Source organism: Pipistrellus kuhlii, unplaced genomic scaffold (assembly GCF_014108245.1).
Source record: "Pipistrellus kuhlii isolate mPipKuh1 unplaced genomic scaffold, mPipKuh1.p scaffold_m20_p_15, whole genome shotgun sequence".
NCBI classification, from domain to species: Eukaryota; Metazoa; Chordata; class Mammalia; order Chiroptera; family Vespertilionidae; genus Pipistrellus; species Pipistrellus kuhlii.
This window is the reverse complement of record NW_023425460.1, coordinates 26,689,774-26,703,835: the sequence shown is the minus strand read 5'-3', so window position 1 is coordinate 26,703,835 and position 14,062 is coordinate 26,689,774. Positions and strand designations below refer to the sequence as shown.

Here is a 14,062-nt window from a genome sequence, read left to right as displayed (position 1 = left end):
AAAAAAAAAAGCTGTCAATAAGTTTGACCTGAATGCTGACCTCGCGGTCAGCTGAATGGACCATTGGGTAATCCCAGCTGAAAAAAAAAAAATGTCAGCAACATGATTTCTATTAACTTAGATGTCTCAAAATTCTAAGCTCCAAAGGAAATGCCCCATTCTGGGAGGAGATGCTCTCCTGGGTGATTTGTGTGCTGGATGTGGTGGATCCAAACAGCGTTTAACCAGGCAGAATCGCAATGAAGGGAGGCGCCTTTTGTTTGACACCTTACGGCGGGACCTTTGCTCAGCACAGAGAGCAGGACAGGGCCACTTGCTGACCTCGGTGGCAACGCGGCCCTTGGGAGTGGTGACCATCAGTATTTGCATTTAGCCTGCAGCACTGGCTATGCCGGGTAGTTAAGACCAGACGAAGGGGGAAATTGTGGACTAAGGCTCCCGAAAGTCAAGGGAGAACCCAAGGACCAGAATTTGAACAGCAGAGGGCGATGCATCCGATTTCACAAAAAGTTTTATGGACTGGAGCCCCCCACCCCCATCTCCCCCCCAGGAATGGCAAGTGGCTCCAACATCAAATGAAACTTCCTCGTGAACTCAATGAAATCGACAAATACGCTACGTGTCCGGAGCTGGGCTCCGGGAGGCTGTTTTCCGTAACCTCTACCCTTAGGTGTGACCGTTACGGCTCCCGGGCGGACACCCCCGACCTTATCGCCTGGGCGTGGGGATGGGCTGAGGCGGAAGGAGGGCTGAAGTCAGCCCATCAGGCTTTCCAAAAGATTGCTTATCCTTAGTTTTTTGTTTTTTTTTTGAAAGAGCCTTGAAATTAACTAGGTGAGGATCATTCCCCCCCCCCCTTTTTTTTTTTTTTTAAAGACAGCCTGGGTCTTGCCAGTGACATCGCTGACACACACGTTTACAGCCCAGTTAGGAGAATAACAAAATAGGAAAAAAGAAAAACTCCAGCTGTGGCTTCAAACGCCTCCCTCCCATTGCAAAGCGGCGTTCCCACCCTACGACACGCTCCTTTTTCCCCACTATGTTTCGCTTTCAAGTCTGCGCAACCCGGCCGCCGGCTGGCCCCCCCCCCCCCCCCAAGTCCGGACACTCCAAACTTTCTGCCCCTCGTCCGTCTGGCCCCTGCAGGCCCCGGGGCTCCTCCCCGCCCGCCCGCCGGGGCGCCTCGAGGCCGGCGCGGGGCGGGCCAGGCTCCCCGCGGCTCGCGTGCGCCCCCCAAAAAGCTGCCCCTACCTGTCCAGCATCTGCTGTAGGGCTTGGTCCGGCATCTTTACGGTGGAGCCGGAGCACTCGCCTCTCTCCAAGGGGGACCCGGTCGGGGCCGGGCCCGGGGACAATAGCACTGAGAAGCGGCGGAGTAGGCCTCAGTCCCGCGGCGGCGGCGGCCACGAACCCGCCTCCCAGCCTCCGGGGTCAAGCTCTGCGAGCCCGGCGGCGGCGGCGGCGGCGCGGCGCGGCCTGCGGGCGTCCCGAGGAGGCGGCGGCGGGGAGCGAGGAGGAGGAGCCTGGGGCGAGGAGGCGATGATCGCGGCCCGGGTTCCTGCCCGTCGGCCCGGGGTTCCGGTCCATGGACCGCGGGGCGCGCCGAGTTGCTAGCCGGGCGGAGGAGCTACCTCTGTGAGGTAAGAGCGTCCCCGCCTCCGTGCGCGCCGGGGTCACGACGCAGGGGCGGCCCAGAGCAGCCTGGGAGATGTAGTCCTCGCACCGTCCCCGCCGGAGGCTGCACCGCCCGCCCCCGACCACCGCCACCGCCGCCGCGCCCATCGCCGCCGCCGCCGCCGCCCGGCCGGCGCCCTCCCGTTTCCTTCCTCCCGGGGGGGCGAAAATGTGCTCGGGGCCGCTTTCCAGGAAGCAGCAGGATGTGCCGCTCCTCCGCTGTCAGTAGCAACAAGGTCAGCCCTCCCTCCCTGTGCCTGTGTCTTTCCTTCTCAGCTCTTGCCTTCAGGTGGGACCGAGCCAGGTAGAGGAGGGGTGGGGAGGGGGGGCTCCCTGGGCCATGTCTCGGGGTCTCACCAGCTCCGGCCGCCGCATCGGTCATCGTGGCGGGGGTTTGGGGGGTGGCACCCAGGACGGCTGAAGCCCTGGGCGCAGGGGGGCCGGTCCCTGCCGCGCCTGAGCTCCTTTTGGGGGGACTTAGTTACACGCCAGCCTCGCCGGGGATCGGATGCTCGGATGCTGCTGATGTGATTCCTATGGGGCCGGTGGGCAGGGACTGCCTTGGCCAGCCGGTCCCCACCCGAACCAAGTGTGTTTGGGGTGGGGGGTTGGGGGTGGGTGGGGTGGGGAGAAAATAGGGTCTCTCTCCCTCTCTGCGAACCACCCCCTAAAATGTGCCTGGGCTTCCCAGCGCCCGCCGTCCGTCTCCAAATGGAACACGTTGGTGAATAAACAGCTCTTGCTTACTCAGCTGTGGGTTGTCAGGGGTGTTTGTTTCTCTCTCCTCCGCTGCTGGCCACACTGTTAACCATTTCCAGTCGCCTGGACACCTCCAAGCAAGCAGGTAGAAGTGTGTGTGTGTCTCTCGAGGTGGGGGTGATCAGAAGGGAAGCTAATGATAAATCACTGATTGGGTTATTATCTGATAATCTAGGGGGGTGGGGGTAGCTTAGGCGGAGGAAAGAGCTGTTGGCTAAAACGAATGTGTCCTGTGGCGTTCTCTAAGTGCTGCGCTTGGTAGGACGTCTGGTAGGTAGTTTTCCCTTGGTTGTGCCTCATTTCTGCTGCAAGATAGTTGATTTTTTTCTTTAAGTTAAAAAGTCTGTTTTAAGCCCCCCCCCCCCCCCACTTTTGAAGTCCTCCCTTTTTTTAATGGAGAATTTTAAAATCAGCTGTTAATTCTCTGTTTAAAGTTTGCTTCCTGAATATATTTGAACTGGAGTGTACATTGCCAGCAAGGGGAAAATAATTTGTGTCCAGAAGTTTATTTGGCCTCCAAGTTTCTGAAAGATGCTTTTATGAAAGGCTTTTGGGAACTTACATGATGAATTATAATTAATGCTTCACTTTTTTTTTTTTTTTCTTATGAGATGAGCAACAGGCCTCGCTAGGGGATGGACTGTGTTTCATTTAATCAGGGTGTTTGATATTTTAAATGCCTATTTACTGCTCCTCCTACTGTATAAGCCTTCTCTTACCGTGTATTTATCTCTTAAGCAATAGCTAGCCACAAGAGATGGATATATGCATTCCGCTCAGAAAATAGAATTTGATCCTACTATGTTAATTAAATAGGCCAGTGCAAACTCGATTTAGTTTTATGATTTACACTGTATGTAAAGGAGTTCTCACCTCATCTTAGAATATCTACAAGAGCCCCAAATTGGAAAGTAATATGACACAGTTATTTTGATAGCAAAGCTGTGTGCGGATTAACTTTTTTTTTTTTTCAAAGGAGGATTTGATATTAGCATTTGCACGAAAATTCTGTTTCCTGGCTATGTCACAAATCCTTTGAAATAGAAAAAAAAAAGGAAATGCTGTTTTTCATCTCAGGAGTGATTAGCACCTGACCTAGTAATTTCACTCCTTGATATCTATCCATGAAAAATAGAAACATATGTCTATACAAAGACCTGTATGCAACTGTTCATAACAGCATTATTCCTAATAGCCAAAAAGTGGAAACAACTGAAACACCCATGAGCCGATGAATGAATAAACCAAATGTGGTATAGCCATGCAATAGAATATTATCAGGTGTGAACAAGGAATGAAGTTCGGATACACATGACATTATGCTAACTGAAAGGAGCCACTCTCACACAAAAACACATCTTGTACAATTCCATTTATGCTAAATGCTAAGTATAAACAAGTTCAGATATAGAGATTAGTGGTTACCTAAGGCTGTAAGGGTTGGAGGGAAATGGGAATAGACTACCAATGGATATGAGGTTTCTTATTGGGGTGACGAAACTCAGACTTAAAGTTGGAATGGTAATTAATACACATGGTAAATTCTATTTCAGTTTTAAAAATAGAAAATAAAACAAAATTAGATTCTGGTGATGGTGGCACAGCTCTGTGAGTATACCAAAAGAAATTTTTTTTAAAATATATTTTATTGATTTTTTACAGAGAGGAAGGGAGAGAGATAGAGAGCTAGAAACGTCGATGAGAGAGAAACACCAACCAGCTGCCTCTTGCACACCCCCTACCGGGGATGTGCCCACAGCCAACATATCGATACATGCCCCTGACCGGAATCGAACCCGGGACCCTTCAGTCCGCAGACCGACGCTCTACCACTGAGCCAAACCGGTTTCGGCTACCAAAAGAAATTGAATCATACACTTAATATGAGTGAATTATGTAGTGTGTAAATTATATCTCAATAAAGCCGTTAACAAATTTAATTAACTACATATAAAATGTTCAGAAGGCAGCTAAGAAGAAGCAGATAACTGATAGTTCTTCCTTATCAAACTTTAATTTTTTAATATTTCTAAATTAGTATGGGAAAAATAATGGTTAATAAGACTCATGAAATAAATTACTTGCTGGCATTTGACATGAGTGACACATATACCCTGAATTTCAGTAGTGTCTATCAATATTGTGTTGGCTCATGCATTTTCAAATAAGACTCAGAATAATAGGAATTATAATTTACTTTCTGATTTTGAAGGAAAAAAAAGTCTTAATTATTTAGATCTTAGTCTGACCAACAACAACAACAAAAAGTTGAAATGCACTCCTGCATTTTACATGGGGTTTAGGTTTATGGTAACTGATATTCAGCCAAGAGAGTAACATGACTACAGCCCAAAATGTATTTTCCTAAATGATATATTTTGAAATAGAAATTAATCTACTAAAAATATTTAAAGATTCTCAAACTTCCGAGGACAAGAACAAGGATCGACAAGGTGGAATTATCTTAAAGAGTTGTGGAATATAATATTAATAATCCAGTGATGGATTTAGAATGGAACTGCTCTAAGTATGTCAGGGAATTTAAGACAGTATGTTACTTTAATCTTCTCCTGTCACATTTATGATATTTTGAACAGTCTACCAAAAGAGGGCCCTGAAGGCATTCCATAAAGATAGTATAAAGTATCCAGGTACTTCCAAGGAGAATTGTCAATTACCAAATTTGAAAATAAACTGCAGCCTGAGTCCACATTGCTGGCCACAAAAATTTCTTCATAAATTCATTCAGCAGATATTTCCAGAGAGCTTATGATGTCCCTGGGTACTCCTGTACCACCCTTTACGATAGGTGCTACTATAACTACCATTTAAGGGCATACAAATTATCTAATACTGCTTAAATTAAAAAATAATAATAATAAAACAAGGCACTTACGTATGTAATATTTCATAATGATAATGGTAGTATATGATGAAGTGTCAAATGAATGGCATAGAAAGTGATGTAGCCGTTATGGGCTAGTGAGTTAAAGATAGCTTTGTGAGCCAGGCCAGTGTGGCTCAGTGAACCAGAAGGTCATAGTTTGATTCTGGTCAGGGTACATGCCAGGGTTGCATTCTCAATCCTCCATAGGGGGAAGTAGGCAATCAATGATTCTCTCTCTAATTGATGCTTCTATCTCTCCTCCCTTTTTCTCTGAAATAAAAATTATATATATGAAAAAATATATAATATATATATAAATATATAATTATATATAATTATATATAATTATATATGATTATGTATATAATTCTATATAAATATATAATTATATATATAATTATATATAAATATATAAATATATAAAAATATATATTTATATATATTTATATATATAGTTATATATATAATTATAATATATATATTATATATATATGTGTGTATCATTACGACCAAACAACCAGAAAGAACAACTGGTCAACCAGTGAGCACTGACCACCAGAGGTCAGGTGTTCAATGCAGGAGCTGCCCCCTGGTGGTCAGTAAACTCCCACAGCCTTTCTCCCCTCCTCCCCCTGCTAGATAACCTCCCAAGGCCCCTCCCCCACACTGGCCAACCTCCCAACCTCCCCCAGTTTTTCCCTTGGGGCCCTAATTGGGGGTCCCACGGGCCAACCTCCCAAGATCCCTCCACCCCCTGGCTGGCTGGCTGGCCCTCTGATAGGCCTTGATCGCCGGCCAAGCAGAGGGACCCCATCTGTGCACGAATTCGTGCTCCAGGCCTCTAGTTATATATAGAAAAAGAGAGCTTTGTGAAACAAGGGAAAGTTTGACTTTACCTTGTAGCAATAGGAGGAATTATTTAGGTGAAGAGGTAGAGAAAGTCTTGAGTCTGGATAAAGATGAAAAGATATAGATAAAGGAGTTAACCTTTGTAACTGTAGGTCTCTGTTGAGTTAAGAGTGGACAATGAGGTTGGCTGATTAAATAGGGAATAGTTTTTTTGTGTGTGTGTGTTTTTTTAAAAAAATATTTTATTGATTTTTTACAGAGAGGAAGGGAGAAGGATAGAGAGCTAGAAACATCGATGAGAGAGAAAGATCAACCAGCTGCCTCTTGCACACCCCCTACCGGGAATGTACCAGCAACCAATGCACATGCCCTTGACTGGAATCGAACCTGGGACCTTTCAGTCCCCAGACTGAAGCTCTATCCATTAAGCCAAACCGGTTTCAGCTAAATAGGGAATAGTTAAAAGGCCGTGAATTTACTAATTCTTTTAACAAATATTTATTGAATAGGCACCATTTATGTGGCAGGCACTAAGCTAGACATTGAGAATACAATATCTAGCAAAAACCTTTGTGGAGTTTATATTTATAGTGGGAGAGAGAGGAAATCACATGAATACATTTCAATTTTAAAAATGTGGTACATAGTGTTATGAGAGGTTGAGAGGTTAAGAGTTAAGGATTTGGCCAAAACCGGTTTGGATCAGTGGATAGAGAGTCAGCCTACGGACTGGGAGGCCCCAGGTTCGATTCCAATCAAGTGCATGTACCTGAGTTGTGGGCACATCCTCTGTAGGGGTGTGCAAGAGATAGCTGATCGATGGTTTCTCTCTCGTCCATGTTTCTGACTCTCTATCCCTCTCCCTTCCTCTCTGTAAAAAAATCAAATATATTTAAAAAAAGAGTTAGGGATTTGACCTAGGCAGAGAGTTCAGAAAAGGTTCTCTCAGCAACTGTCCATTGTGCTGAGGACTGAAGAAGACCACAAGTTAACTAGATTAAGGAAGGAGGGAAGAACTTCACAGGCCAAAGAACAGTATATGCAAATACCCTGCACAGGAAACCTTTGTGATGAATTGTAGTAACTGACACAGAGAGGAGACTTGGGGCAAGATGGGACCAAAATGGTCAATTGAGTGATAAACCCTGAATAGCTTCTTAGGCCAATTTTAGGAATTTTGCCCTTATCCTAGAATCCTGCGAAGAGGAGTTTAGTTATAAGAAATCAACTTCATTCTGAAGGAAGTAGGAACTCACTGGTGTTCCTAAACCTGCTATGATTCAGGGAAATCCGATCCACGTGCTTTTAGTTGTGCCTAATAAACTGTTGTGTGTTTTTTTTTAAGCGAATGTCCTAAGTGATTATTAGGCCAATGGTATCTCTGCAGAAATACTGCAGTTCAACTCAAGCCTGGGTTGAAATCTTAGCATTGCCACTCAGAAGCTCAGTGACTTTGGGTAGCTTATTATATCTCTTTAAGCCAAAGTTTCCTCATCTCCGGGGAGAACGATAGAACCTACCTCATTGAATTACTAGAAGGATTAAATAAGAAATTTCATTTAAATTGTTCATTACAATGCTGAGTACCTGGTTAAGAGTTCCATTGGTGTTAGCCCTTAGTCATTACTAAAAATTCTTGTTGTTTTTCAAAAATATATTTTATGGATTTTTTTACAGAGAGGAAGGGAGAGAGAGTCATCAATCAGCTGCCTCCTGCACACACCCCCTATTGGGGATGTTCCCGTAACCAAGGTACACACCCTTGTCCGAAATCAAACCTGGGACCCTTCAGTCCGCAGGCCGACGCTCTATCCACTGAGCCAAACCTGTTAGGGCATTGCTAAAAATTCTTGAGCAAAATGAGAATGATTTGGGGGATCAATCTTGGCAGTGATATGCATGTGTGGGTTGAAAACCATGACGAGTTAGGCCTGGGCTGGGTTTCAGTAACTTGCCTATGGCCTGCAACTGTTGTCAAGTTTGCTCTAACACAGCTATAAGTTTTTGGAGATCCTTAGATAAGCTAACATTATATACTAACTAATTCTCAAGTATATAATGTCCAAGGGCCTCACTGAAGGAACTTTTTTGGGATACCTTTTTCCCCAGAATACATTTTATTGGATTAGCATCTATACATTTTACTGGATTACTTTGATCTATTTTTAAAAAATTACTCCTCATCCGAGAATATGCTTTTATTGATTTTAGAGAGTAAGGGAGAGAGAAAAATAGAGACATATCGACCAATTGCCTCCAATACATGAGGATGTAATCTGTGACCTGGGTATGTGACTTGACCGGGATTTGAACCTGTAATGTACTGGTGTACAGGATGGTGCTCCAACCAAACTGAGCTACAGGGTTCAATAGACTTTTAACCCTGGACAGAGGCTTCACTGACACTTGTAGAGGACTGTCTAAAACTGTCTTACTTGCTGCTCACAGAATAGAAGCCTTTACAAAGCGTAAATAATTTTTACCAAAAAAAAATGATCATTTACTAATTTGCCTTTTCTGCCTCCTCATCCATATGTTGGAAGACCTGTTTCTTTACATAATCCTTGCTTAAATTCCTCCCTCCTGGGATATGCAGTGGTGTGTCAAGGATAGGCAAAAATCACAGGATAACATGCCACATCCTTGTTCCAGGAGTATTTATAAGGAAATATAAATGTAAATAATTATTGAGATTAATATAAAATAATATTGAATGACAACTGTAATTGAAAAATAAATTTTTTATCTACTATGTTTATGTTTATTGAATTTATTGGGGTGACATTGGTTAATTGAATTATATAGGTTTCAGGTGTACAATTTTATAATACATCATATGTACATTGTATTATGTGTTCACCACTCCAAGTTAAGTCTTCTTTGAAAAATAAAATTAAAAAATAATTTTTTTCTTTATTTTTATTTCTTAAAATATTTCTTTATTTCAGAGAGGGAGGAGAGAGAGAGAAAAAACAACAACAACAGTGATGAGAGCGAATCATTGATCAGATGCCTCCTGCACACCCCCTACTGGGGATCGAGGCCTCAACCCAGGCATGTGCCCTTGGCCGGAATCAAACCTGGTGCTCCTCAGTCCTCAGGCTGACACTCTATCCACTGAACCAAGCCAGCAAGGGCAATCATTGTTCTTTTTAAATAAACATGGATGTCACAGAGCAGCAGCTCTCCAGATTTAATCTATCAGACCCCCCTCAGGCTCCTTGAGAATTTTTCCAGGGGGTATGTGAGATCGAGATCAAGACTATTTTCATAAGAATACTAAAACATTATTTGCTTTTTTTTCCCCCTCTCTCACTGCATTGGCATTTACACTGATGGTGGAGGAAACTGCTTGTGCCTTAGGACTATTAAAGGCATGGGCACCAGACTGTACTAACGGTTATACATTCTTCACCACTATGCACATGCAGACAAAATAGAACAAAAGTTCACTTAAGAATCCTTGATTAAGCAATAATTTTTTAATTTTATTAAATCTTGACCCTTGAATACAGATGTTCTTAATATTCTGTGTGATGAAATGGAAAATATGCACACTTCTGCTGCATCCAATCTATAATACTTGTCTCAGAGAAAAACATGATTAAGATGCAGGCCAAACTGGCTGCTCATGGCACACTATTTTTACCTCAAAGACTGATAATTGAAATTCTAAACCTTTGAGCTGTTAAGAAAGTGAAAAGAAATCTAACAGAATGGGAGAAAAAAATTGGAAATTATGTAGTATTTGAAAAGGGACTTGTATCTAGAATATATAAAGGTTTTTAAAAAGTATATATTTTTTGCTGAAACCGGTTTGGCTCAGTGGTTAGAGCGTCAGCCTGCGGACTGAAGGGTCCCGGGTTCGATTCTGGTCAAGGGCACATACTCTGGTTGCGGGCACATCCCCGGTGGGGGGTGTGCAAGAGGCAGCTGGTCGATGTTTCTCTCTCATCGATGTTTCTAACTCTCTATCTCTCTCCCTTCCTCTCTGTAAAAAAATCAATAAAATATATATTATTTAAAAAAGTATATATTTTTTATTGATTTCAGAGAGGAAGGGAGAGGGAGAGATAGAAACATTAATGATGAGAATCATTGATCAGCTGCCTCCTGCACATCCCCAACACTGGACATAGAGCTTGTAACCTAGGCATGTGCCCTGACCGGGAATCACACCGTGGTTTTCTGGTGCGTAGCTCCATGCTCACCCACGAGCCATGCCCGCTGGGCAATAAAGATTTTTTTACAACTCAATACTAGGAAGGCAAATAGCCCGACTGAAAAATGGATAAGGGATCTGGAATAGACATTTCTTCAAAGAAATGAAAATGGCCAGTAAGCACCGCCAACATTAGCCATCAGGGAAATGCAAATCAAAACCACAGTGAGATGCCACTTCACTCTCACTAGGATGACTATAAAAAAAGATGAATGATAAAACACATGGTGAGACTGAAGAAATTGGAGCTGTAGTACACTGCTGCTGGGAAGGTGAAATGGCGTGTGGCCTCTTCAGAAATGGCCTGGCACTTCCTCAAAATGTTAAGCATAAAGTTTTCATATAACCCAGCAATTCTACCCCCAGGTATAGACCAAAGAGAAATGAAAACATATGTCTATACAAAAACTTGTACTTGAATATTTTTAGCTTCATTATTCATGATAGCCAAAAAGTGGAGCAAACCAAATGTTCACCAACTGAGGAATGGATAGATAATATGTGGTATGTTCATACAATAGACTATCATCCTATATAATAAAGAGATGATATGCAAATTGGCTGTCACACCCTCACAAGATGGCTGCCTACAAACAGGCTGCAGGGGGGTTAGTGAGGGATGACCAAATGACTGAACTAGCAGAGAGGGGCAACTAGGCTGGCAGGGTGGAGGAGCAGTTGGGGGCGACCAGGCCAGCAGGTCGGGCATTTAGGGGCAACCAGGCAGATAGACAGGTGAGCGATTAGGAGCCAGTGGTCCAGGATTGTGAGAGGGATGTCCCTGGGATTGGGCCTAAACCAGCAGTTGGACATCCCCTAAGGAGTCCCAGATTGGAGAGGGTGTAGGCTGGGCTGCGGGGACGGAGTTCGTGCACTTTTATTATATAGTTCTATATAATAAAAGGCTAATATGCAAATCGACCGAATGATAAAACGACTGGTTGCTATGAAATGCACTGACCACCAGGGGACACTCAACGCAGAAGCTGCCCCCTGGTGGTCAGTGTGCTCCCATAGGAGGTGCGCCACTCAGCCAGAAGCCCTGAACCAGGCTCATTGCTGGCTAGCACAGTAGCAGTGGTGGTAGGCTCTCCCACCTCTGGCTGGGGCAGCGCTAAGGATGTCTGACTGCTTGCTGAGGCCTACATCTCCCAAGGGTTCCCGGATTGTGAGAGGGTGCAAACTGGGAAACCCCCTCTACCCCAAGTGTATGAATTTCATGCACTGGGCCTCTAGTCTACAATAATAAAAGTGTAATATGCTAATTAGACCCAACAGCTGAATGACTTTCCTGACATCCTTCTGGACGACCTTCCAGATGAAGCCATGGCTGTGAGGGCCGAGCCCCTTGCACGAATTTTGTGCCTCGGGCCTCTGATACTTTATAATACATTTAGGTGAAAGGGGGGGGAAATAATGAGCATTCAGAACCAGAGGAAAAACTGTGAATCATTTCATTAGGAAGAAAGAGGAAAAGATAATCTTCCTGAAAGTCAAATATCAGTACATCAAATATGTCAAAATATTGCTAAAAATGTGAGTACCAAGATTTTCGTATGAATCAAACTTAACACTATACTGCTCTTTTGATTTTAAAGTAAAATTTCAAGAACCCTTCTGTAATTTTGTGCATGAGTGATAAACATAGCTTTCACTTCACTTTCTATGTAATTCTCTAGGTAGCTACCACCAGCACCTTCATCCTGTCCTGCCTGGATGATACAATAACTGATCTTCTAATCAACTCTCTGTTTCCACTCTTACACTCACATGGTCTGTTCTTCGCACAGAACCCCGGTGGTCTTTTTAAATCTTAAGTCAAATCGTGTCATTGCCTTGCTTAAAACTCCCCAGGGGATTCCAATCACACTTCGAACAAAACCCAAACTCTTAGTTTAGCTCAAAAGGTTCTACATGGCCCTAGTTGGTTTGGCTCAGTGGATAGAGCATCAGCCTGTGACTAAAGGGTCCAGGGTTTGATTCCGGTCAAGGGCACATGCCCGGGTTGTGGGCTCAATCCCCATTGTAGGGCATTCAGGAGGCAGCCGGTCAATGATTCTCTCTCGTCATTGATGTTTCTATCTCTCTCCCTTTCCCTTCCTCTCTGAAATCAATAATATAATATAAATATATTATTATATTTACATTATATATATATTTAAGTCTCTACATGATGTGGCTTTTGTCTACCTTTCAGATCCTATCTTGTACCACATCTCTCCTTGTTTACTTGCTCTCTAACTACAATTGATTAGATGTAATCTAATTTGACCCTTGCTGGGGTCAGAAAACCAAGGCAAGGGCCCAATTTTGCCAGAAGCCTACTTTTATCCTGCCAGGGAATTAAGGGTTTTTACATTTTAAAGGAATTTTAAAACAACTGCAACAAAAAGAACAAAAACAAAGAATACACAAGAGACCTTATGTAACTTGCAATGCCTAAAATTCTATGTGGCCCTTTTACAAAAAAAAGTTTGCCAACCTCTGATCGAAAGGCTTATTTCTGCATGAGGATCTTTACATTAGCTGTTTCCTTCACATCATCCACCTCCAGCCTTCACATGAATGGGTTCCTTTAATTCAGGTGTGAGCTTTCAGATGTCACTTCATCAATGAGGCCTTTAATGACCATATACACTAATAAAGAGAGAAATATGCAAATCAACCATACCTTTGTGGTACCCACCAGCCAATCAGGTGTGAGTATGCAAATTAACTCAACCAAAAAATGCTGGGTTAATTTGCATATGCAGGCGTGGAGCAAAGACTAAATGCTCTGGCCCAAGCAAAGCCCGAAGACTAAAGATAACTGCAGACTGTAGAGGCTTGGCTTCTCCACTGTGGCTGGAGCAAAGGCCTAGGTCCAAGTGCTGGAGGAAAACTGGTGCCGGCAGCCAGGGGAAGGAAGGCCTTTTGCACGAATCTTCATGCAATGGGCCTCTAGTCTAATCTAAATATATATATTTTTTTCAATCACATCAATCTTTCATTATAGCACTGGTACTTTCTTGTTTTTATTTTTCAACTATTTTCCTTTACCCCATGTAGGAAGATATTTTCTTATTTATTACTTTTGAGTATTCTTGATAATTTAGATGGAAGGGAGAAATAGTGAATGTTAGAGAACCTCCTGCATAGCAGGTGCTCAGTAAATGTGTTGAACAGGTGATTTTTGCACATTATTTCTGCATATGAAGTTTTGGGCTGTTCTTTCTTTCTCTCTCTCTCTCTCTCTCTCTCTCTCACACACACACACACACCCCCCCCCCCCTCTCTGGGAGGACATACTCTGCAAACTTTAACAAAGATCCACATTAGAAAGGAGGGGCAAAACCATGCCTTTCCCCTGAGCGGTCAGATAAATTCTTTCCCTCCCCCTCCCTTGCTCTGGGATCAACCAGTACTGGAAGAAAGGGATGATTCAAAGGCATGTCTTATTTTAAAAAGGAGAACAAAAAAAGAAAAGCTTTCTTCCTTTCCTCTTTTTTCTCTTGAAAGAGGAATGTTTCAGAATGATAATTGAGGTCTCATTCTCTTAGAGGCTCTGAGGATTTCGGATGAAGAGTAAGTAGAGGCTCTCTCTAGCACACCTTTTCACACCCCTGTTCTCGCAGCATACCCAAGCCTCTCCCCCTTTCCTTCACCCTGACCTGTTTATCCTTGCCCTTTTT

General features: G+C 43.5%; 2 protein-coding genes across 2 annotated transcripts in view; one reads left to right on the top strand and one right to left on the bottom strand.

The window, feature by feature from the left end:
* Positions 1–1,641, bottom strand: part of MARCHF5 (membrane associated ring-CH-type finger 5) — a 40,462-nt gene extending 38,821 nt beyond the window's left edge. Inside the window, exon 1 of the mRNA XM_036438555.2 lies at positions 1,252–1,641. Coding sequence (XP_036294448.1) covers positions 1,252–1,286 — 35 coding nt within the window. The 5' untranslated portion in view covers positions 1,287–1,641. The remainder of the gene's footprint in view (positions 1–1,251) is intronic.
* Positions 1,642–1,744: 103 nt separating this feature from the next.
* CPEB3 (cytoplasmic polyadenylation element binding protein 3) overlaps positions 1,745–14,062 on the top strand; it is a 168,429-nt gene continuing 156,111 nt past the window's right edge. Inside the window, exon 1 of the mRNA XM_045581902.1 lies at positions 1,745–1,910. The gene's annotated coding sequence lies outside the window, so the exon portion shown is untranslated. The remainder of the gene's footprint in view (positions 1,911–14,062) is intronic.